Source organism: Artemia franciscana, chromosome 14 (genome assembly GCF_032884065.1).
Source record: "Artemia franciscana chromosome 14, ASM3288406v1, whole genome shotgun sequence".
In the NCBI taxonomy this organism is placed as follows: domain Eukaryota; kingdom Metazoa; phylum Arthropoda; class Branchiopoda; order Anostraca; family Artemiidae; genus Artemia; species Artemia franciscana.
This window is the reverse complement of record NC_088876.1, coordinates 24079337-24103661: the sequence shown is the minus strand read 5'-3', so window position 1 is coordinate 24103661 and position 24325 is coordinate 24079337. Positions and strand designations below refer to the sequence as shown.

General features: G+C 35.5%; 1 protein-coding gene across 1 annotated transcript; it reads left to right on the top strand.

Moving 5' to 3' along the window:
- Positions 1 to 1525: 1525 nt before the first annotated feature.
- LOC136035484 (uncharacterized) lies at positions 1526 to 22328 on the top strand. The gene is made up of 5 exons (XM_065717303.1): positions 1526 to 1767; positions 9829 to 10056; positions 14492 to 14677; positions 19653 to 19876; positions 21856 to 22328. Exons 1-5 carry the CDS (start codon positions 1653 to 1655, stop codon positions 21997 to 21999), a joined length of 897 nt encoding a protein of 298 aa, XP_065573375.1. The 5' UTR covers positions 1526 to 1652; the 3' UTR covers positions 22000 to 22328.
- The last annotated feature ends 1997 nt before the right edge of the window (positions 22329 to 24325 follow it).

Here is a 24325-nt window from a genome sequence, read left to right as displayed (position 1 = left end):
TCAATGTTAGAATGAACATTGACAAATTGAAGAAAACAAATCAATAAAAAAAAGAAACTTAAAAAAGAAAAACTAAAAAAGAAAAAAACTAAGAAAAGAAAATACTAAAAAAGAAAAAAACTGAAAAAGAAACTGTATCTATATATACATATATATATATATATATATATATATATATATATATATATATATATATATATATATATATATATATATATATATATATATATATATATAAATAAGTTGTATATATGTAGGTTTGTTTGTTTGTGGGTTTGCATTTGACGTCATTAGAAGTATATAAAGTTTTGTATATGAAGTCATTATAAGATGACACTACAGACCGGGACACCGGGACACAAATGACGACCGGGACACAGGGAATATAAATGACGACCGGGACAATCAAAGAGAAATTACAGACCGGGACACCGGGACACAAATGACGACCAGGACACCGGGACAGAGGGAATATAAATGACGACCGGGACACTCAAAGAGAAATTACAGACTGGGATACCGGGACACAAATGACGACCGGGACACAGGGAATATAAATGACGACCAGGACACTCGAAGAGAAATTACAGACCGGGACACCGGAGCACAAATGACGACCGGGACACAGGGAAACAACAACATATATATATATATATATATATATATATATATATATATATATATATATATATATATAATATATATATACGTATATATATATATATATATATATATATATATATATATATATACATACATATATATAAATATATATATATATATATATACATATATATATATATATATATATATATATATATATATATATATATATATATATATATATATATATACGGCATGGCCACCGGGTTCCTAGATATTACATATATACACGCACATACACACACATTCACACACACACACACACACACACACACACACACACACACACACACACACACACACATATATATATATATATATATATATATATATACATATATATATATATATATATATATATATATATATATATATATATATATATATATATATATATATATATATATATATATATATATATATATATATATTATTAAAGTTCCATTTTTTTGAGTTCTTGTCTCTATTAGCACCAGTCCTCTTTGCATTTATAGTTCATTAGATAGACTCTATCTCTGGTCACTCTATGTTTTAATTTCAGTGTTCGATGTTCAAAAGCTTTGTCCTGAAAAATATATACACCTTTTTAGTGGATGAAAATGAATCATTCATCGAAGAATTCGTCGACTTAATCTAATCTTTGAGACCATAAGGTTTAGGTATCGTAAAACTGATCATTAGGAAGCTTTAATAAATATGCAAATCCTTTTATATTATAAAGGGTTACATCTGAACAATGTCACAAATGATGACATTTCAAAGAATGTAATATTAATGGTTTACGAGAATCCAGGTGCAAATTGCTTAGCACACGATACCCTAGAGCGTTGCTGCTTCTTAGGGTTCTGTCAAATGAGTTGAGAACCCTATTTTGGGATTAACCCAGAGTAACCTATCTAAGGCAATGGTCAGTTGGGCGATTAGTGTTACATTGTGCTTGTACATTTTTCCATTTTTCTAGCTGATTATGTAGAGTATTCTTAAATAAGATGGAAAGCCTGGTTTATGGTTCAAAGAGTTTGAAAGATGAAGAAGACGTTTTACCTCTTAATTTGTGCAAAAGTAATGGATCTAGGGAGTCAACCCCCCTTTCCGAAGCATCTAGTAAGTAGGCTACAGTAGTTTGATCTTTGTGATATAACAAAAATTTTAAGTCAGTTCTGTGGGGTTAGTTTTCCGGAAACTCATGGATGTAAATATTTAGAGGTTGATCACTTTTGAAGGAAACATGCAAATAAATAAAGATAATCAATGGCAAATACCATAGAATTTCTTATCTTGTTCTTTCCAAATATCATGGTCGCTTTTCTGACAATGCCCCCTCCCTCGATGGTTCCATATATAGCCCTAATAATCTAGGCTAGTTATCCGATAATTCAATCTCGTGATGCGTCATAGGTTCTTTGTTAAAACGGGTTTCTGGCGTCAAGCCTCAGTTGAGTGATTGAGTCTAGTTTTAGCTGTGATTGATAGTAATTTTGGTATAATAGAATTTGAAATAATTTTAAAGATAGATAACTAAACAGGGACATTTAAAGGGGGGTGACCAAGGGAAGCTGCCTCGGGTGCCCTGGCTGGGTGGCCGTGGCTTGGATTTTTTATTATTTATGTTCAGTCGGGAGGGAGCCCCGTAGTTAATGTAGTCCAGGATGCCACCAACCTAGGCTACGCGGCAGGCTTCTGTATATGGATTCTCATTGTCGCTTGTCATCTAACTGCAGACAATTTAAGCCTCTTTTTGGTGTCATGGCGCCACCATAGGTTCAATACAACCACACTAGGACAATACAACCACACTTTAAATTCTTCCCTAGAGTTGTGACCTCTTTAGACCATTTTTGTGGCCAGAAATGTCAATCTGCCAGTTTTAAGAAAAGAAAAAACTATGCGGCCGATTTCGAAGCCGAACTCTAGTACTTGGTAGGTAACAGGCTTGTATAGTATATTGATTCTTCTTGTAAGTAGCAAACTCCAAATGAATCACTTGTTTGCTTCTCTTTCCTCACAAAAACGGCGATCTCCCTAGGGAATAAATATAACGCTGAAGGGCCCCAATGACTTTTAATGAACAGTTGTGTAATTTATGGCAGCTTTGGTGGTTTTTAATGGGTTTGCGCCTCACTTTGTTGGCGTCAAACATTGTGACAGCGTTGATCTTCTAACGTAATATTTCTTTCTTCTTCACTTTCATTTTTGACTCGTTCTGATTTTCCCCGTCGGTTGTCTTCTAATGGTAAAGTTCTTTGTTCTTCACTTCATTTGTGACACGTTATGGTACTCGCTTTATCGCTATCACTTGCAATTATCTCTGTCGCTTATCTTCTAGCCGCATATTTCTTTGTTCTCGCTGTCGTATATCTTTTAACCACGTATGTCTTTGTTCGTCACTTCATTTTTAATTCGTTCTACTCCTCGTCGTCACATGTCTTGTAATCGCATATTTCTTTGTTCTTAGCTCTTGTTTTTCACTTGTTTTAATTCTTGCTTGCTTCGCACCAAATGTTTCTTTGTTCTTCATTTTTGTTTTAGCTCGTTCTAGTTGTCACTATAGCAAGTATTCTACCTGTATATATCTTTGTTCTTCACTTTCATTTATCGTTACCTTAAATATTTTTTCTTTACCTTAGCTGCTCGGATTGGTCTTGTCACATTTGATGGTCTAGGCCAGTGGTTCTCAACCGGGGTCCACATGGTCCCTAGGGGTCCATGTAATATTTCCGGGGGTCCACAGGCAAAACACAACAAATTGGGGTCCACAATGATATTTCGGGGGTCCATGAAGAAAACCAACTTTTAAGAATTCAATTTCTACTATAATTTACATTATTGTGAATCGGTTTAGTGACCTACTCGGAATGGATGTACCGATTTGGGTTTCAATTCCTTTCGAAGTCAATGTTGCCGAAATAGAATTATCTTTGCAAGAGCCCCTCATCGAATTACAAAGTGATGAAATAATGCATGCAAAATTCAAAGATGGAAGGTACAATATATGGAAAACAAATGATGTTTCTACAAAGTACCCTTTAAAATGGGTACTATTTTCTATGTTATTGCTTTTCCTACATCTTATCTTGTTGAAGCGGGATTTAGTCGTGTTTCTCAAATCTTATCAAAAGCTCGCAATAGACTTGACATTGTGAAAAGGTGTGATCTTCGACTATCATTAACATCGATAGAACCAAATATAAAGAAACTTGTCGAGAAGCATCAACCACAGGGATCTCATTGAATAAACATGCCTTTTCTTTTTTTTTCATCACACACTTATTTTCAACTATTTTTTTATCCAGTTTACATAAATAATGTTGGAGTGAATTAAATAGCCTGAGGAGCTCTACTCTCCATGAGCTTTAGTTGCTTGCCAATCGAAGAAACTTGTAGAAACTTGTAGTATTGTAGTTATTATCACAATGATAGTAATAATAATAATAATTATTATTATTATATTAGAATATTTTATTTGTATTAAATTAGTTTTCATTTAAAAATAAAGCTTAATCGTATGCTATTTGTTTGATAATTAAAACCTTAAAATTTGTATTAGAAGAATAAAAAAATGTTCTTATGTCCAATAGCTATGAAGGGGTCCACCAAGATAAAGAGAAGGGAAAAGGGGTCCATGGGGAAAAAAAGGTTGAGAACCACTGGTCTAGGCTGTTTAGTTGTCCTCTAGGCATTAGTAAACTGTTTAAAATGGCTTTTTTAAATGGGCTAATGACCCTTGGTATTTTATACTTAGCTATATTTAACTGAGTGACATTTTTCTTATAATGAGAAGGAATTTGGGATCTTGTTCGTTTCGTCTATTGCCTACCTATACCACTATTCAAGATAATTTTTGGTCGGTGATCCCTCGCTAGAACAAAAAGACAGACATTTTTTTTTATTTATTTTTAATTTATTGCTCTTTTTATGAATACATTTATAGCTTTTACGGCTTTTGTAGCGGCTCACCCCCACTCCCCTGGTGTTCCCATGAATAGCCCTAGGCTGTACACAAAACTAACATAATATGAATGAATGAATGAATGAACTTTATTACCCGTAAAGTATAAAAAACACAAAGTACGGAGTATTATAAATAAATATAAATAAATAAACAAAAACAAATACGATAAACAGCGAAGAAAAACAAAATTCAAACTAACAAAAGACAATATGGACTAATCAACCAGTATCTATATGGAAAAAAGGCTGCAGAGGGTCATAAACGTGAATAAAGTTGACAGTCTTTTTACATAAATCATCACTTGAAGACCGAATCCGAGAAGGCACATCTACTAAACCAAATCGAGCAATTATTTTTTTGTTTCGGTGCCATCTAGGAAGCCGGAGGAGGAATTTGCAATATCTGAAATAAGCCGTACGTAGAGAATGTCGATCTTTCTTACGAAACAGATGAGCCATGCCTGATAAAAACAAAAGCACAGGGGCGCAATAAGCGTTGTAAATCATACACAAACCGTTACGGTTGTAACGGCTTTTGTTTGGGGATATTTTTCCGTAAGCGACGCGTAGGTTTTTCACGGCTTGATTCACTAGGGATGAACAGGTAGCGGAAAGTGTTGGGCCGAAACACAGACCAAGCCAACTAACTGAAGAAGAACATGGTAGAACTGCAGTCCCAGTAACGAATGGAGCGACCGCATAAGGGCTATTAAAACAAATAAACTCGCATTTAGACGCATTAACTGACAGTCCAATCTTAGATAGTTCATTGGTTAATATAGTAAAATTAGAAAGCAATCCACGGCGAGTCCGGGCAACAAGAAGAACGTCATCTGCATATGCAATAGAAGACAAACCAGTATTACCGTAAAAAACAGAACTTCTAAGGGGACGCAGGCACGATGCAAGCACGCATTTAAATATACTAGGAGACAATACGGCACCTTGCCGAACTCCCTTATTAATTTTTACCGGTTCAGATATTTGGCCATTCCAGGTAACTTGAATTTTAGACTTTGAATACCAAGAAGACAATAAACTTAGTACGGAAGGATTAACACCTGAAGACGCAAGGGAAAATAGACCCTGAGAGTGCACAATATTGTCGAAAGCTCCAGAAATATCAACAGTAAGACAGTATAAAGACATTTTAGCTTTTACGGCATCTTTCATGAGTCGGCTTAAAACATGATGTGCATGGGATCAACCGAAACTTTTCCGAAAACCAAATTGAAAAGGCGTAAAATCACAATTCGACTCAATTTCTGGTAGTAACAAATGTTCAAGCAACTTACTTAAGAAACACGATACTGTAATGGGACGATAATTCACACATGACGTGGGGTCCTTACCTCGCTTTTGAATAGACATTACACGGCCACAAAGGAAACTATCAGGAACAAGCGACTGTGCTAAGCAAGACTGGAAAAATATTTGTAGATGGTTAAGTAGAGCAGGACAATCATAAGCAAAAAATTGGTAAGAAAGGCCGTCACTATCAAGGCTATTTGAACGCTTAATTTTTCTTAAAGCCCAGCGAATTTCAGATATTGCTACAGGCTGGACATGAGCCTGCAGGAGACGGTATGGTAAAAGCAGTTTAAGCAACTTATAATAAAAAGACTGAAGAATACTGTTAAATACACTGAACACACGCTTATAATGATCAACAAAATTAACTAGCTGGAGACAAGATAGGGTAGATGGGGAACATTTTTCACTATTAATAACCTTATTCCAGGAGGCCTTATCGGTGGGGCCTGGCCATGCATTCAAGCGTGCCCTCTTCAAACTGGCCTTATATTCAAGTTTACACTTTTGTTTCACAGAGAAAACAGCTCCGGAAGATGGTCGGTCACATGATATCCACATACGTAGCCAAAATTTGGCTTTTTGCTTAGCACGTTTTACTTCAGGATCAACGTTCCAATTAGGCTTTCTTGTACCAATCCTAACTTTATCCACAGGCACTGCAGCTTTGGAAGCTGATTTAAGGCAATGGACGATTTGACAATAATAGAAATTTAGGTCAACTGTACTTGAAGGCGAGCAAACTGACGTTTGCAGCAGGTGATATGGCACTTTTATGGTCGAGAGTAAAGCAGTTAGCGTAGCAAGGTATAGTGGGACATTAGCACGATCCCAATTCAACTTCGTATGCCACTTCGGCTGAGCCGAAAGTATATTGCCAGATAGCTCACAGGACAAATTACAGCTAAGAATAAGGTGATCGTCGTCAATCTTCTCTTCGTCCACCCTGACAATCGATGATATTAAGCTGGAACTGGAAGAGATCACGTGATCAAGGTTCGATTTTGAACAGCCTCTGTTATGAATATACGTGAATGGGAGGCTCTTAACTGCGACGTGATATATGCTAGGAAGGGATTCTAGCAAGAGGATTGATCTATCGGAGGTACCAAGAATGTCACAGTTAAGGTCACCAGCTAAAACCCAATTTAGGTCTTTCAAACGTAGACTTTCGAGTAGAGACTTTAAACTGGAGCAACATTTAGCGAAAGATGTGAACGATGCTATAGAACGTCGATCGCAAGGTAAGTAAACGTTTATAAAGGCGGTACTGTCACATTGAATCGCTAAGATGTTATCATCACAATGAATCACAGAGGGTTTTGATGGGGAACGGAACAAAAATTGCTAGGCCACCGGAAGGGCGGCCTCTAGTGGTTTTGGCCTCTTGCGAAAAAAATGGGGGACAGAAGATCGCTTCAGGCTAGAAATGTTTGATTTGGCCAAAAGATGTTCTTGCAAGAACACTATGTCATGGACTATAATTCATTAATTAAAAATCCTTTGTCTTTTGTGCCGTTAATATTGAGAGAAGCAAAACTTAAAATAGTGGCTTGGTTCATTTTGGAGCAGAGTTCAGAACGCGTTTTATCACTGGGCAATTCATACTATAGGAAACATGAGCTTCGCCGCAGTTGGCACATTTCGGAGCCTCTAAGCAAGGATTGTCTTTAGTATTGGAATGGCATCCAGAACATTTAGAGCACTTCATCTCATTCGGGGCACATGGGCAGTGAGCTAACGAATGATGGATACTTTGGCATCTAAGACACCGTCTGGGCAATTCCTTGTATTCCGATATTTTAAAAGACTCGTAACCCAAGCGCAGACCTGTAGCGATGGCAGATTTTAGTGCAGCGGAATCAAGGAACTCTAAACGGAATGTATGAGAAGAGCCGATCTGGCTGGCCTCAACAAGACCAGGAATAACGGAGATGAGTATACTGCTAGAAACACTATCGGGAATGAAATTATCGGGAATATGAAATTGGTATTATTAGGTTCCTTTGATTACGGTATGCTTCTTTTCAATGTAATGTTCTTTACCAGGACAATGCACCCCACCCCTGATGAACACTTGTATTTAGTCCATAATAAATTTGTTACTCCTTCTTTCTATTGTTTGATCCGTTGTAAAATGGGTTACCCAGTGAAGACTCAGCATGTATTTTAAATAGTGTTATAGATATAACAGAAAAGATGCGAAATTTATGTTGAGCATCTTTTTTAGATTATCATAAAAGAGCTTATTTAAAATATCCCTAGTGTCCCTACTTGAAGCAAGAGCTCCATATAGTGTATTTGTTTTTATTTGTATTTTATACCCATTGTGGTCTCATAACCTATTTCCTTATTCTTTACGCTTCATGGGGTATCAGTTATACCCATTGTGGTGAGCTGCTGTATAGTAATTGATTTCAGATGACCGTATATCACAGCTTAGATACCAACATATAGATATGAAAACTGGATTTATTTTTGGGACACACTGCGCGGTAGCGATGCTAGCGGCTGGAGACAGTAAACTGGTATTGGTATCTAATTGGTAACAGGAATTTGATATTGGTATCTAAGCTGTGTATGCAACAAAACAAAATTGCGTTCCCGCCTATGGTGTTGTAGTACGATCTACGTGTCGGAGCGCGGGCTTGGAGGAGGCGCAAAGTCAGAGCTCTGTACCAAAATTTCTCATGGGCAAGATAGGAGTTTTCATAACTGTATTGGTATCTAATCTGTGCCGTACGTGAATCAAATAAAATTGGAATACTATGTTCATACAAAATTTCACATGCTGACTCTGATTACCCGATTATTCCAAAGCTATTGGTTCCTGTGGCTCCTATTCATGGAAAATAAAATTTGGAGGGAGGCGATTTCCTTCGTTTTATCTATGTTTTTTCAACAAAAATGTCAAAACGGTATCAAAACCTAGAGGGAAGAAAGCCCCCTTGACCATCCCCTATCGACACCTCTGATTAGTTAAAAAGGAGTAGGCGGTATTTCGTCACAAAGCCCAAGAAGCCCGCCTAGGTTTTGAAAAAAGCAATCTTAGTGAAATACACGTTCTTTTCGTATTTTAACTAAAAAAATGCCCCCCCCTCACCTACGTTTTCATGAATAACCTCCCCCCCCTGCTAGTACACTGGGAGAAAAAGCTTTACTTTAAAGTTAGTTTTTTCTGTTAAATGAAACTTGGAACTAGATAAAAACAAAGAAAATAAATCAAATCAAGTAAAACATAGCTGATAGTTACAGTATATAAAAAAAAAAACTTTCGGACATACTGCCATTGGCCCTGAAGTTAGGCCTGAGAGACCTCAAGGGCAAAAGTCACTATCAGTTTTTTTATCGAAACCTTAGAAAAAGAATAGGAGTTCCCTCCTTCCTCATGATTTGAGTGATTTGTTCATACCATTTTTATAACTTGCCTGTTAGTTTTGCAATCCTGACAAATAGCTCCACCACATTTGTTCTTCCTTTATATCGATTCATTATCATATCACGTGACTTGGGATTTAAACAAATTTCCAACATTTTTGGGTAGCAAAATCGTAAATTTCGAGTTTACAAAAATCCAAAGTACTGAAATCTCCATATCTGAAATGAACACAAATTTATCTCTTTGTAGATTAAGGAAGACACCCTAACCCTCAAATAAGAAATTCTGTATACATTTTAAAGAAACATCCTAAAATCCGAATTAACCGCAACGATTTATTTGGAATATAGTCAAGGACGTATTCTGTGTGTAAAGGAGGAGTAGCGAGTAGCCTCCAAAATCGAAGCATAAACCTTAAAAAATTAACTCAATTCCAGAAAGCCTAGACAACTTGGTATATCCACTCTAGTGGATATGTTTAGTGAATATCCTGGCTAGCCCATTGATTGGAAATATATTTTCAGGTAGCAGCACTTCTTTTTCTCACGAAAAGATTTCATTTGAGTCAAAAGAGGTGTCACTAAAAGCAATAGAGCCTAGATTATCTCTAAAGCCATCGATACTGCTGACACCTATAGAGACAGACAGAACAACTCAAGGCTATGGTAACTTGACAACCTCATCTGCCGAAGCTCTTCAACTTGCCAGTCATAAAGCACTTTTAGAGTTGCTGGCGCTACATAGTGGTGGAGGTAGGTTTTGTAGCTGTTTTATACTTATCACGTTTTCTTAACATTTTGTCGACCTAGAATCACGAGCCCCTCATGACTGCGTTACTTTTGTATGGGGAGCATGTTTTGATTTTAATGTAGCTGCTTATCTGCTTATTAGGTAACAAATTAAGTGTTTGACTTATTCCCCCAAGAAAACCCGCAGCGAAAAGTTATTCCTTCTCTACGGATTATTCTCCCCTGGAAAATTCACTTCAAAAGTACAACTGAGCAGCCACAAATAAAGTGTGATAAATGAAAATAATGCAAAAAAATCAATTTTGGAATATTTTACATATATTCAATATATAGGCGGAATATGGGGTGTAGGATAGGGGTCAGGAACCTACGGGGAAATTCTTTAGTTTGTATAATAACAATTCAAGCTTAAAAATGGATTGCATTTAGTTTCTTAATACAATTTTTCGTATTATTCACTAAAAACTGGTTTTAAATGAAAATATCACTGAATAAACGTCCCTTTAATGTTCATATTGTGGTTGATTTTGACCCAGAGCAAAATAAAGTTTGCTGGCCCCAGGTGTCCTTTAGTATTTATTTCCACAGCTTTAATTTATTTAATTCTTTTTTTCGTGTTTTGTTGGGTCGATTTATCATAGCAAAGTGTGATAAAGGTTAACACTGGGACTGTGGGGATGATTTCAACCCCAAGGACAAACTTATTAGACATTTCAAAGTTTTTGATCAGAATTTAAATCTCAAAATTTTGAGTTGAGATCAAAAGGATCAAAGAAGGAACTATAAAAATCAAATTAAAGGATCAAAGAATAACAGAAAAGGAACAGAAGTGAGACTAATTGCTCCAGTAGCTTTTGGTATTTAAAAAAGGTGCTAAAATTTTCAATTTCTAATTGACTTAGCCCCCTCCCAAGTTTCGAAGATAACCCTTTCTATGTGAATTGGGCGGGGAAAGTTTTTTGGGACATTTCTCGCCCTTTTTTGATTGCATTTTGAGGGGGAGCAATGTTTTGTTTCTTTTTCCACTGCTATGGTGTCCCCTTTGCCTAAGATTTCATATAAGTTTAAGGCTAATTGAAAAAAAATCAGCCCTTTTTTGTAGCATCCTTTTCTAGAGGAGTACCAAAATCAAAAAAATGAATCATTTGAGCAAATTTTTGTACATTAGTTCCCTTGGCCCAAGCGCTTGCGGCTTTAAGTTTCAAATTGATCAGGAAAAAAGTTTTGCAGAAACACGATAACAACCCCTCCTCCCACAGCCTTCAGAGAAAGGGTTGTAACTTATGCCCTGGGGGCAAATAAGGTTTTCGTTGAAAGGGTGGTCGTATAAATTTTGGAGGAGGCTTATCGGACTGGTAATCAGAAGTTCTAGTGCCCTTTATATGAGTGAAAGTGATCGGAGTGGAGCTATCGCCCCAAACACATCGTATTTTCCCAAAATGTATCCAATAAAAATTTTGAGACTGCCATTTTATTCCAAATAGTCCAAAGATCATATAACAAGGCTTTTTAATTGAAAAAAAAAACTCCAGAGTCTCGGAGGAAGGGTTGTAAGTTGTATACCGGGAGCATTTAAGGTTTTATGTAAGGGTTGGCTGTATTAACCACAGAGAAGGCTCATTTGGTTGAAAATAGGAAGTTCTAGTTTCCTTTTAAAAATGGAAAGTGATGGAGGGCAACTACCCTCTCTTGCTGATTTTCCCATTTTCACCAAGCGCATCTGACTAAAATTGTGAGATAGCCATTTAGTTCAAAATAGTCGAAAGAACATAAAACAATGCCTCCGGGGTAGACACAACCCCCCAGAGCCCTGGGACATGGTTTTTAATTTGTACCCTGGGCCATATGAGTTTTTTCTGGAATAGCTCGTCCTATAAATTTCAGATGGGTGTCTTTGATTCGAAATTGGAAGTTATAGCACCCTTTTTAGGAGTCAAAAGTGATTTGAGTGCAACCACCCCCAATACCCATCATTTCCCACCAAACACATCCAATCAAAATGATGAGATATCAGTTTTGTTCAGATTACTTGAAGGTTCAAGAAATTATGTCTTTCAGGATGACCCCCCCCCCAAAGCCCTAAGGGCAAGGGTTGTAAGTTATGCCCTGGGAGTATATTAGGTTTTTATAGAATGCGTGAGCGTATATACGTCGGATTACCTATTTTATTCAAAATAGTAGAAAGATCACATGATAAGGCTTTTGGGGAATATGCAAACCACCAGAGCCTGGAGTCAAGGGTTGCAAGTTATACCACAGTGGCATTTATGGTTTTTATGGAATGGATGGGTGTATAAAATTTAGAAGTGGCTCATTTGGTTAAAAACCGGAATTCCAAGTTCGCTTTTAAGAGTTAAAAGGCTATAGAGGTAAAATACACTCCCACCCCTCAACTACCCCTCTGTTAACCAAACACATCTGACTGAAATTGTGAGACAGTCATTTTAAACGGAATAGTCCAAAGAACATATAAAAATACTTCGACAGCTGACATACTCCCCCCTAGAGCCCTGGGCAGGGCTGTAAGGTATGTCCCGGGGGCATATAAGGGTTTTATAGAATGGGTGGTCGTATAAGTTAAGATGGGGCTCATTGATTTGAAATCGAAAGTTATAGTACCCTTTTTAAGAGTCAAAGGTGATTTGAGAGCAACCAGTCCCCCCCCCACACCGATAATTTCTCAAAACAAACATCCAAACAAAGTTTCGAGGCGTCTGTTTTTAAAGCATCGTTGAAAGGTTCAGTAATTATGTGTTTGAGGAAGTAACCCCCCCCCCCCTTAGGACTCAGGAAAAGGGCTGTAAGCTAGGCAATGTGTTCATTGTTTACATATAGCAAATGCTATTGAGAAAAGGTACGAGTTTCTGACTTCTACTCTCCCGAAATATGAAGGTCATTGAGGTGAGTCTTTCAAGGAATGTTGAGGAGTGTTGAACTAAATAAAAGCATGTTATGTGCATATGGGTTGTCAAATGAGGGTAACTCAGGAACAACTGAGTATATTAATTTGGAACTTTCAGGAAATGATAAGGGAGATGACCAAAAAGGTAATATTTTCACGCAACTACCGCTATAACTTTACCGCTATCACGCAACAATCGCTGCTTCTACTGCTACAACAACTACCACTAATACTACCAGTAATATCACTAAAACTACTACTCAACTTTACCCAACTTCAGCGAAAGTGTCCTTGATCATCTCCCATAAATTTTTTCAAACGCACCGTTTACAAGCATATTAAAATCATCCACGAATTCCCATGATACTTTAGATAGTTTTGACCTAAGGTTCGAGAGCTGCTCTTCCTTTGTGAGAAAATGCTGCCTTTTAACAAATGATTTAGAAGGACGGGTATTCAACGCATCAAACGTAGAGCATAGGCCTAAAGGAAAATGGTCTGAAACAATTATAGTACTATTTTGAGAAGAAAAAGAGCAAAATATGTTATCAATTAAAGTGGTGGGTGACTCAGCGATACGGGTTGGGATCAAAATAGAAGGTGATAAACTAAAAGAAGTTAAAGCAGATAAGAAATCAATCGCCATTGATGAGTTTTAATTCTTAGGTTAATTTTAAAATCACCCATAAATATAATATCAAAATTCAGACTATGAACTTTTTCACATACACCCGTAAGAATATCAAGGAAAGAACTAAAGAATCCATTAGGGGGTGATAAACCTCTGCAAATGGAATGGCTATCTGATTAAATAATAATTCAATACAAAGCAACTCAAATACTCCTTCAAAATTTACAGAAAGATCTTCCTAACCTTTTTCAACTCGGGAAAAAGACCTTAGGCCTTTGCTATTCTGCTTTTAGCGTCTTCACTACATCCACCATTTTCAATAATAATACTACCCATGTAAGTAAAGCTATACGCTTGATCGATCTTTTCATTAACGAACATCACATATTCATCCTCATCTATTCCTAGTCTAGGTGACTTAGTCTTTTTAACATTAATTTTAAAATCTATTTCTAGACCCTGAACTCTCAACCTCCAAAAACGTATTCATATGGCTAGCATTTTCGTCTAGGACACACAAATCATAACCTAACTCTAAGGGTGTTTTACTTTCGCATTTGATTTCAGTCTCTCCTATAGCCTGTCTATTTAAAATAATCCATATAAATCGAGACAGAACGCAACCAACCTTAAATCCTGTTTCAAAAACTATCAACCTCATTTTATACCTTAACTGCAGCAATTTTGTTCTCTTACATATCACTGGTGACTTCAATGTATTTATTTGGTATTACAGGTAGAATAATAGCGCTGTCTAAGTTAAGAGCAAAGCGGGCTTTAGTATTGTATATTATTCATTCACTTGTTTATTCGTTTTATGGTTCAATTTGGCTCTTTTCCTTACATAAGAAAAACTTTGCTTTTACATTAATTTGATTAAAACTACATTATTCTTTTACCTACAGTTCCGTTGAGAGAGTCAACTGCCAGTTTAGCAAGCCGTCATAATTTATCACTGCCATACCTGCCATTTGTGATTCGGCCAGAGTCACCAGCACCAAGAGATGTTGATCTCCGAAATGAAATGCGAAGAGATTCTTCACCTTTCCTGGAAGATGCATCACACATGCCGTCAAGTTCCAGTCATCATAGTAAGCATGAATCCATCACTTAGCCGGGCACTCTGCAACTGCTGGATTTATAAATTTATTCTACTTTTTAATTGTTTGCTTTTGGATATAGTATTTGGATACTAAAAAAAAGTGATCGGATGTTAGCTGAGAGGGAATAGCACAATCAGATATTTAAAAATGTAAGCGTTTTGAGGAGACTATAATTTGAGACTATATATTTGAGGAGACTGAGGCTTATAAAAACTAAACATAATGACAGGAATATTTTTATCGTGATCTGTGTAATCATAGACAATCCAGCAAGTGTGTTTACGTAAAAATTCATATAGTTAGATTTAGTCTATTTAATTCTTAACACTGTCATGTGTGCCACCTGAGATTCAGTCACAATCATTTCATTAATTTCTTGGAAATATAAGTATTTTGAATAGGGACTTAATTTCTTAGAAACTTTTTAGAAATCGAGGATTAAATGTTTTGGTGTGGAGTGTCATTTAGTTTCAGGAGATTTGATTTCTTATTCTGAAGACTTCCTGGCAGACTGTCCGCTACTCTACTATCCTAATCATGTGCACAAAACAAGGGACGGGTGAAGACAATTACCCTCCCTCCCTCCCGTATTTTTTTGTCCTCCTCTCGAATTTTCGAAATTACCTTCTTTTGGTATCTCCATTGAGGAAAACCGTTTTTTATATTTCTATTGAAGAAAGTAATAAAATGACAAAATTTTCAAGATCTCTATATTTTGAAATACATTTTGTCCCCCCTCCCTACATTTCCCTGAATCGGCACTCTTAAACTTAATAGCAAAAGGATGACGGCGTCCTCATAAAAAGTACTATGTATCCCAAAATTTCTTTCAAACCTACAAATGTAAAATATGCATTTAAGGTAACGTCTGCAAAATATATGCGTGTTATTAGCATCAATCCGATATATTATTTTGATTCCTACTTAGCAATAAAGGACCCAGTGTTTAATCCCAGCTGCCACAAGGCTAAGGGACAGGCTTGCTACCTGTCCCTATAAAAAAAGAAAAAAAAGAACAACTGAAACATTGTCAATGATCAACGCTCTTTGCACCGTCAGTGGCCTTGGAGGATTTTTATCCTCGGGGTGTCGTTTCGGGGGGAAGGGGGGATGTGGCTCCCCCAATAATTTGGAGAAAAAATTATGAAATAGCTCATGCGCCTTGACTATCCAGATATGCACCCGTCTCGCTCTCCCCCCTCCCCCGAATAAAACTGCTGGAGGTACTCCGCTATTTATCCCTGTTCAAATATATTAAAGATGGTTATAAGATTTGTTGATAGATCTGATGCCAACTTATTTTAAAACGAACCAAATAAATTTTTTATCTTGAACTGAGGCTTATGTTACGATGTGGAAAACAAAACGGCTGCGTGCTTTTTGAGTCACAACTCGATTACTTCAGCCACAACTGTTGCTACTGTGGTTTCAAGCATCAATTAAGATCGGTCAGTACCTTAAAGATGACACTATCTCGCCCATTACAAGCTTTTGAGCTTTTGTGGTACTGAGAAAATTTGCTAATGAATCCCTGGTCTTTGAAACTGTCAGCCGATGCTGCAACTCGCAAACTGACATCTTTGATGTTGAGCGTCCTTAAAACCAACACTATGCTGATTAGAAAATGAATAGGAAATAAAAACTATTGCTTTCCGTTAAAAGCAAGGAGGGAATTATTAAAGTAAAACGAGTAAAAACTTAGGCTATGAAGATGTCAAACATAAAACAAGAGGAAATTATTATGTGTGAAGACATAAAACTCAAAAGAACCAGAATTATAATGTCAAAGTTTGAAATGAACATAAATTACCACAAAACAGGGTTTTGTTGCATTCTACAAACACCCAAGGTTTAGAATGTAGTTTTCTTTTTACTGAAAACCGAATACATTGGTTAAAATTTATTTTTTACCCTATACACAAAATTGCGTAAAATAGCAGAGTAGCAAAGTAAAAAAGAAGCAAAATACAAAAAACAAAGAAAAACCCAAACTGTAAAAAAAAAGTGACCAAGGGCATAACCAGGGGAGAGCTACGGCGTTTTAACCCCCTTCCCCCGAAATTTTGGCCCGACACGTAAATACGTAACAAGAACACATATAAATGAATATTTGGTCTGTTTTTTTTATCTCCCTCCCAAAAAAAGAAGATAAACCACCCCAGCTAAAATCGTGGTTACACCCTTTATGGTAGTAGAAGTTATTTATTTAAAAAAAAAGTAGAGATGTGGGAAAGAGTCAAACTTTAGAGTAAAGAGTGGGGTGTTGTGGAGAGGACAGTTTTAATGTCACTCCTTACTTTCAGCTAAAAAACTCGTTTTTTTTGTTTAATTTCTGAACGTTTTTGAATTAATGCAGGTTTTGATTTTGGCTCACCGTACATGAATAATAAAACGAAAATTCTATATTAATTTTTAATTGTTTGGCTAAATGGCTTTCTCAAAATTTTGATCGGACGATTTTGAGATAAAGAGCGGGGGAAGGGGCCTAGTTGCTCTCCAATTTTTCGATTACTTAAAAAGGCCACTAGAACTTTTAATTTTATGTGCGAACGTTTTCATTAGTAAAAAATAAAGGTAACTTACGAATTAACTTACGTAACGAACTTGTATATCCGTATATTTTTATTAAGTATGTGAGGAGGTTCGCCCCCTCGTCAATACCTAAAGTTTGAATTTTGTTCCAATTCCTTAAGAATGACCCCTGAATCAGAAAGGCCGTTTAATTTGGATAAATAGCTCTTTTGAAATTACTAAAAATACTTTAGCAGTCGTAATATCTCTCGTTGATCGTGCCCTAAACATTTGTTCTGATTCCTACATCACAGCTGAACTAGACTTTATCAGGGACATCCTTTTTGGAAATGGGTATCCTCTTTTATTTCTTAATAATACAATTAACCATAGACTGAAAAGACACTCCCGTAAAATCAACGATAATTTATCATGGGAGAATCCCGATAAGCCCAAAAACATAATTTACCTCCCATATATCCCAAAAATCACTAGAAATCTTAAAAAAGTATCTAAACAAAATAATCTGTATGTTGTATTTACCAATAATTTGAAAACCATAAATCTCCTAAATTCTGTTAAAGATAAAACTCCAGTTACTTGCTAAAGAGGTGTCTATCAAATACCATGCGACTGCGGCAAATTCTATGTAGGGAGAACCCACCAGAATTTCGAGAAACGCCTAAAATAGTATAAGGATGATATCACCAAAGCTCTGAATTCTAATATTACTTCTGTTTCTTTTGATTCTGCTTTAAGCAGCCATGTTTTTGAAAATCCTAGCCACAAAATACTTTTTGAAGAATCCGCCATTATTAGCAATGATCTAGGCATAAAGCAAGTAGTTCGAGAAGCAATTGAAATCAGACTTAAGATTAATAATAATATTTCCTTAAATAGGGATTTAGGAGAATATTCACTAAATGCTCTATACACAAATTTAATTAAAAATGACCTTACGAAATATTATAAAAAACCAATAGATATTAACACAGAACCTGTCACAGATAGACCTATGAGATCAGCAGCGAAAAAAGCTAGGCTGGCATTAAAAATGTGTATAATCATTCTCATTCACTTCAATGAATTGCCTCGTCCCATCGCAATTTATTTATCAGTCCTGGTTGAACTTCGCTGAGGTAAGGATGCTGGGACTGTTTTGAAAAACATTTCATTTTAGTTTTATTGATTTTATCCTCTTGTAAGTTGTTTCTTCTTATATATTTTTGTATTGCTGAGGACGGCCCTTGGACATAGGGCCGAAATATTCATTCTAATTTGTTTCCCACTGTCTTGAGAAATTCCCTATTGTTTCTTCTTGTTTTTGGTGTTCGGTATGTATTTGGTATTCTAAGCATTCTTGAAAAAGGAAAAATGAAAATGAAAAAAAAAATATCTTGACCCTACTTAAAGCATTAGAAACAGTAACGGGGCGGAAACAACTACAAAATTTAGCATTTTTACCTTATTTTTTTTATTGAACTAGAATAAAATAAATTAGATACTCTACTTTCATCATTGAAATAAAAAAGCCAGAGACTTAAGACAGAGGCGCACTTGCCTTTTAAAGGTGTTGCTATGTGATTACCATCATACAATGTGATCAAATGAATTCTTCACTTTTTCTCTCCTTTGTTTCTCTTTCATCTGGCAAAATATACTGCAATTCTTCTTTTATAACCAGTGAAAACAAAAGCTAAACCTATCATAAATAACTTTTCTTAGTTAAAGATAGCACAAAAGTACTCAAGTGCTCATATTACAAATGTGTGAGAATAAATGGTAAATATATCAGCGACAACATTCTTCATGATCTTCATAAAATTTTCTTGTTGTATTTTTTTTGTGGTTCAGTTTGAGAATAAGCTCCCTCTAGAACATGTCTAGAAAATCTTTTATATGAAAGCTAAATAATGTGAGCCAGTTTATCCTATGGCATTCACTATTAAAAACAAGCAGAGAAGTCCCCCCTCCAATAAAAAAAAATCATATATTACCTTCCATGTTTTTCCATGTCCTTTGCCTAATAATTCGTTCTTTTTCAAATTGATGCCCAACGTCACAAATTTTCCTCCTCGAAGAAAATTTGTCGAACTTGGGTATTTAGCAATAAGGACATTTGGGACATCAATGGAATAATAATTGATACGTGGACCTTATATATTCCCAGGATCGGGTAAAAATTTGAAAAGCTAACATGTTGCTGTAAAGAAATTAAGACATACGTGAAAAAAGAAAACACGTCAATATAAAAATATCTATGTCGGATATAGGAGGGATGTTAGTGGGGCCGTCAGAACCTTGTTTGCCTTTGATCCTAGGATATTGTTGATTCCAAAAATATGTAATTTGGCAATGCAAGTTAGTTTTGCCCAAATTTGTTGGGTCTGAGACATACAGGCATTTATAGTTTTTGTCTTCAATATTTATTGGTGAAATTAATATCTTTTAGATATTTCAAAGCCACATGCTGCCTTCACAGACAATGCTGCCTCCTCCAAATCTTTTGAATCATCAGTATCAAGGATGAAGTCCCCATCTAGCCGAGATGGACTTGAAGTATCTAGTGCTTCTGGTGATTCTAAGGTGAAAGATGCTCGATACTATGAGAGAAGACAAAGAAATAATGAATCAGCACGAAAATCAAGGGAGAGGAGAAGAGAAAAAGAAAAAGAAGTAAGTATAGATATACATGAATGAAAGAGAATCAGAAATTGGTAAGGCTAGACAAACTCTAGGTCGTCTCAAAGCAAATAGTTAAAACCATCCTGTATTGATGAGTAGAGTTGAAAGTAATTATTAGAACCTAAGCAAGAATATTAATTTCATCGTTTCGGTTTTGATTCGTATATGAGTTAAAATAGTAGGAAAAGCTTTACCCTAATGACAAAACAGATATTTTTTTTTAGCTCACCCACTTTTATGTTCTAACCTTGTCCTCGCTATGTCTTAATCCATTAAAAGAGTTTAAAACCATACGAGCTATTTTGAACTCATATTTAGATTATATCGAAGTGAGCATCGACTCTGACACTTCAATTCTAATATAATAAAGCAAGCTTGTTTTGAATTTTCTAGTTCTGTTGCATAACGGCAACGCTGTCAGTAGCACTAGTTGAATTATTATTAAAGTAGATTTTCATGTTGAAGTGCCAGTCTTTTTTTGTGATTACAGGGGGTCACAATTTCTTTGTCAAGGGCTCATAGCCAGTCATGACTACTTCAGTTGTACAAAAGAAGCTTTTCGTCAGTCGGGTATCAAAAAGTCGTATCTTCATAATTGTAAATTTTCAGAAGAGCAGAAAAAACCTCACAATCTTTTTATTTCCCATCCGATAACCATAAAACAAAAATGGATTGATATGTAAAATCAATATATACCAACCTGTTTTTGTTTTGCGATTATCGGATGGGAAATTAAAAAGTTAAGGTGTTTTCTGCTCTTCAGAAAATTCATAATTATGGAGATACGACCTTTTAATACCCGACTGACGTTTTATTAATTCACTGCTAGAGTTTGATGGAATGCATACACAAATACATGTGATTACAAGAATAAACTTTAAGGGAAATATATAAGCATTTATCAATATGTAATTAATAAGACAATTAGAACCAACTGGTAAAACAGATAAAATGACTCATACTCTTAATTTCATAAAAGGCTGCAAGGTAACTGACTGTATTTTTGACTATGTTTAGCAGGAACATCGTGACACTAAAAAGGCTGAAAAAACAACTTGATGTGATTTCTCTTTCTTTCAAAATTGATAGTGTCTCATAATTTGTAGTTTGTTCGTTTTTTGAATCAATTTTGTTGTTTTCTGGTCTATATTGGCCGAAAAGCTACCCTTGAATGTTATACGATCCAGCATGACGCCACTATGAGGCTACGCAAGCAGGATATTCCCTTTTCGGGATAGGGACAAAGGAAAGATCTTATGACTGAACGAAGATCCCAAACTATCTCGAAATACCAGAAAGCTCAAACCTTTTGTACCCAGCCTATCCCTGGCAGTGATTTAGATAGCAGGGGACATATCTTTTTCTAAAGATTTACTCTATAATAGCAAATCTCGAATGTAAAATTTTGTACCGAAACTACGCCCTCCCATCCCTTAAGCAACTTTTAGCCATGTCGTTATGAGCCGGTCTTTACCCCCCCCCCCCCCCTCCCTCGGAGGAAATCACCAGCACGGAATATACCCACCTCGTCTCGGAAAATACCCCCTGGAAAATACCCTTTGCGTAAAATGCTTTCTTTGGGAAATACTCCTGGAAAATATATCCCCGTGGAGAATACTCCCCCCCCCCTTGGAAAATTACCCCGGAAGACGGGGTGTTTTCTGCGGAGATTGGTGTTTTCAGCGGGAAGGTGTATTTTCGAGGAGGGGGGAGGATAAACACCTAGACCCGATAACTACTGTAGAAAATTGATTATGTAAATAAACGAAATAAAATAAATGTTTTTAGTATATTTTATGATCTGTTCTGTCATATCATAATTTTCATTTGTAACTATCATTTTACTAATGAGGGAGTTTCAGCGATACTTTAATGAGGGAGCTTGATTAGGCTAATTTAAAACTTGGTCCTCTTCGGAAAAAGTACTTTTTTTAACAACAACATTTTCTTACTTATATTTATTTTTAAAGAAAGAGGCAAAAGCGATATACCTGGAAAGCCAATACAACGTTCTGATCAAGAATTTGGTGCACTATTCAACACTGCTGAAGAAATTTGAGTCAAATTTCGTTTTGTCAAGACAATCCTTACAAGACTCCTCGTATTCCAACTAAATTCAACAGCAAGACTTGGTGTCTATTTTATTGTTTTTTTTTTAATTGTAGCATGCTTATTCATTTTACTCTAGGCTAGACAAGAATGGCTAACTAAAATCATTATGTATTCTCTACAACGAAATTGTTTTGAGCAATTCCCACTTGAAGTTACAGAGTTTCATGATAAACCATGGCACAGATAGTGTTTTGAACACAGATAAATTAAAAAGTAAAAGTTTAGCGATTTTTCTTATTTTGGCAATCGCCACAGAAGGCTGCATAACTAGAGATGATAAATTTGACACCAAACCAATTTCTTGGAAGGGATGCTTTTTGATTTTTTTTTTTCGGGGGGGGGGGGGGGTAAGTAGTGATCGTCTCTTCAACTTAGTGTCAGGCATAAGGGAGGAAAATACGGGCACTAGAAATAGAATATTCACAGACATTACCATTTCAGTAATTTCTATCTGAATAATTTTTGATTTTAAGAATGATAAACAGGCTTAAAAAAGGAATTAGTATTATTTATTATTAATACGAGGCAAGTTATGTAAACTATTAAAAAAAAAGCTAGAACAATTAAAAGAAACAATATTAGGTTAAAAAAAGGAATATTTGAAACATAACAGAGAAGCAGAGAGGTGGAGGTATTTTGCTCACAAGAGAGACTTAGAACACAGACTGAGAAGCTCCAGCATATAACAACGGTGCCAAATGCTTTTTATAAATATTATTTTTTACTTTACTTGAAATCCTAAAAATATTTTAGGAACTAAATAAAATAGGTTTAAAAATTGTATATTCAAGGTAGTCAACTGCTAAACTTGTTAACCTATCATTCCTACAGTCAGGAGTGAGAAAAGAAGGGGGTCAACCTAACCCATTGGTTGGGTAGCAAAATATAGGTTGACTCGGGCAAGAGTGTCAAGACTGGGGAATTGCTTGACACGGGCAGTGAACGGGAATAAAAGCAAGACATTATTCCCTTTTATGTCTATGTGTTTGCCAAGCTCAGGCACAACTTACTATTTTGTGTTTTGTCAGAATTCACGAATCATTCGAATTCGTTCTTATTTTTACGATTAATTTACTTTGATTCCCCTTTTTTTATAATTTAGTATCTCACAGCCTTTGCTGTTTTTTAGCAGGTGCGCTAGTTATTTTAATCATTTCATTAATTTTACTTATTGGAACACATTTTAACTTTTTTTTTAGTAATTAATTTTACTTACTTATATGGAACAGATCCAACAGAGAAATTGAACCTTTTTATAAGATCTGTACATTTTTTTTAAGAGAAAGAGGGCGCATGTTTAAACAGTGAAGTAATAATATGAACAGCCAATAATATCCAATATCTTCACAATATTTTCAATTTTGACTTTTATCTGAAATTGACTTAATTGATCCTCATATAAAAAGATACATAAAATCCGTATACAAAGCACTTATATTTTTTTAAATACCTGTGGTCATCATAAAAACCACCCAAATTATACTGATATAATTTTTGGAAAAAATAATGATCTAATAGTTTCTCAAAATATTATTTTTTACTTCTGGCTGTCTTTTTCATTTTTCTGTAGACTTTTAACGAAGACAGTGACGAGACTAAAAACCTAAACGAGCATTTTGGTGATATATTCAATGGGTGTCTTCAGCCAAGAATAAAAAACTGAACGAAAAAAAATAATAAAATAGAACTTAAAAAAACTAAAAGCAAACCAATAGGAAGAGTTGGCGTAATCACGCTACACCAGCTCGTCAAAGATTTAGCAGTATTGAAAGGGATATTCATCGTTTTTGTTTATGTTATTCTATTTTGCATAATTTTAAAATGCATATCTCTGCAATAAAATCTTCATTGTGTGCACCTATATATTCTAAAAATGAGGGCCAAAACTTGTTACTCCTGATTTTTTTATCTTTATCGATTTTATTTTACATTTCTGTCTAATAAGTTTGTTTCAGGTTTTGATAAGTTTTAGATTCGGATGTCTTACAGCTTAAATACCCATATTCTACGTAGTTTGTGGCCAACGCATTTTTTTCTATACAGTTTGGGGTATTATTTCATCGAAACAAAGTTTTTTTCTTGAAATTTTAGCATCTGCTGCCCTTGTAAAGAACACTGCCGTGTCGCATGTACCGCCCAGAATCGCAGGCACACAATATTCACTTTCATTATTTTTAGATCATTGTGTAAAAAAAACTACAGTCTTGTTTTTAGTATGCGTTCATGAAATGGAGCAAGTATGGTTTCTCATTATAATCTTATCTTTTTAAATTTCTTTTTAGTACTGTGGAATTATGTGAAATAAACTAAGTTTTATGTGCCATGTAA

What these genes read in the sequence shown, in the direction of transcription:
- LOC136035484 (XM_065717303.1), top strand. Translation starts at nt 1,653, where the DNA reads ATGGAAAGCCTGGTTTATGGTTCAAAGAGTTTGAAAGATGAAGAAGAC. An exon ending in GGCGCTACATAGTGGTGGAG is followed by an intron (nt 10,057 to 14,491) that starts GTAGGTTTTGTA and finishes TTTTACCTACAG; the next exon opens with TTCCGTTGAGAGAGTCAACT. An exon ending in GAAGAGAAAAAGAAAAAGAA is followed by an intron (nt 19,877 to 21,855) that starts GTAAGTATAGAT and finishes TTATTTTTAAAG; the next exon opens with AAAGAGGCAAAAGCGATATA.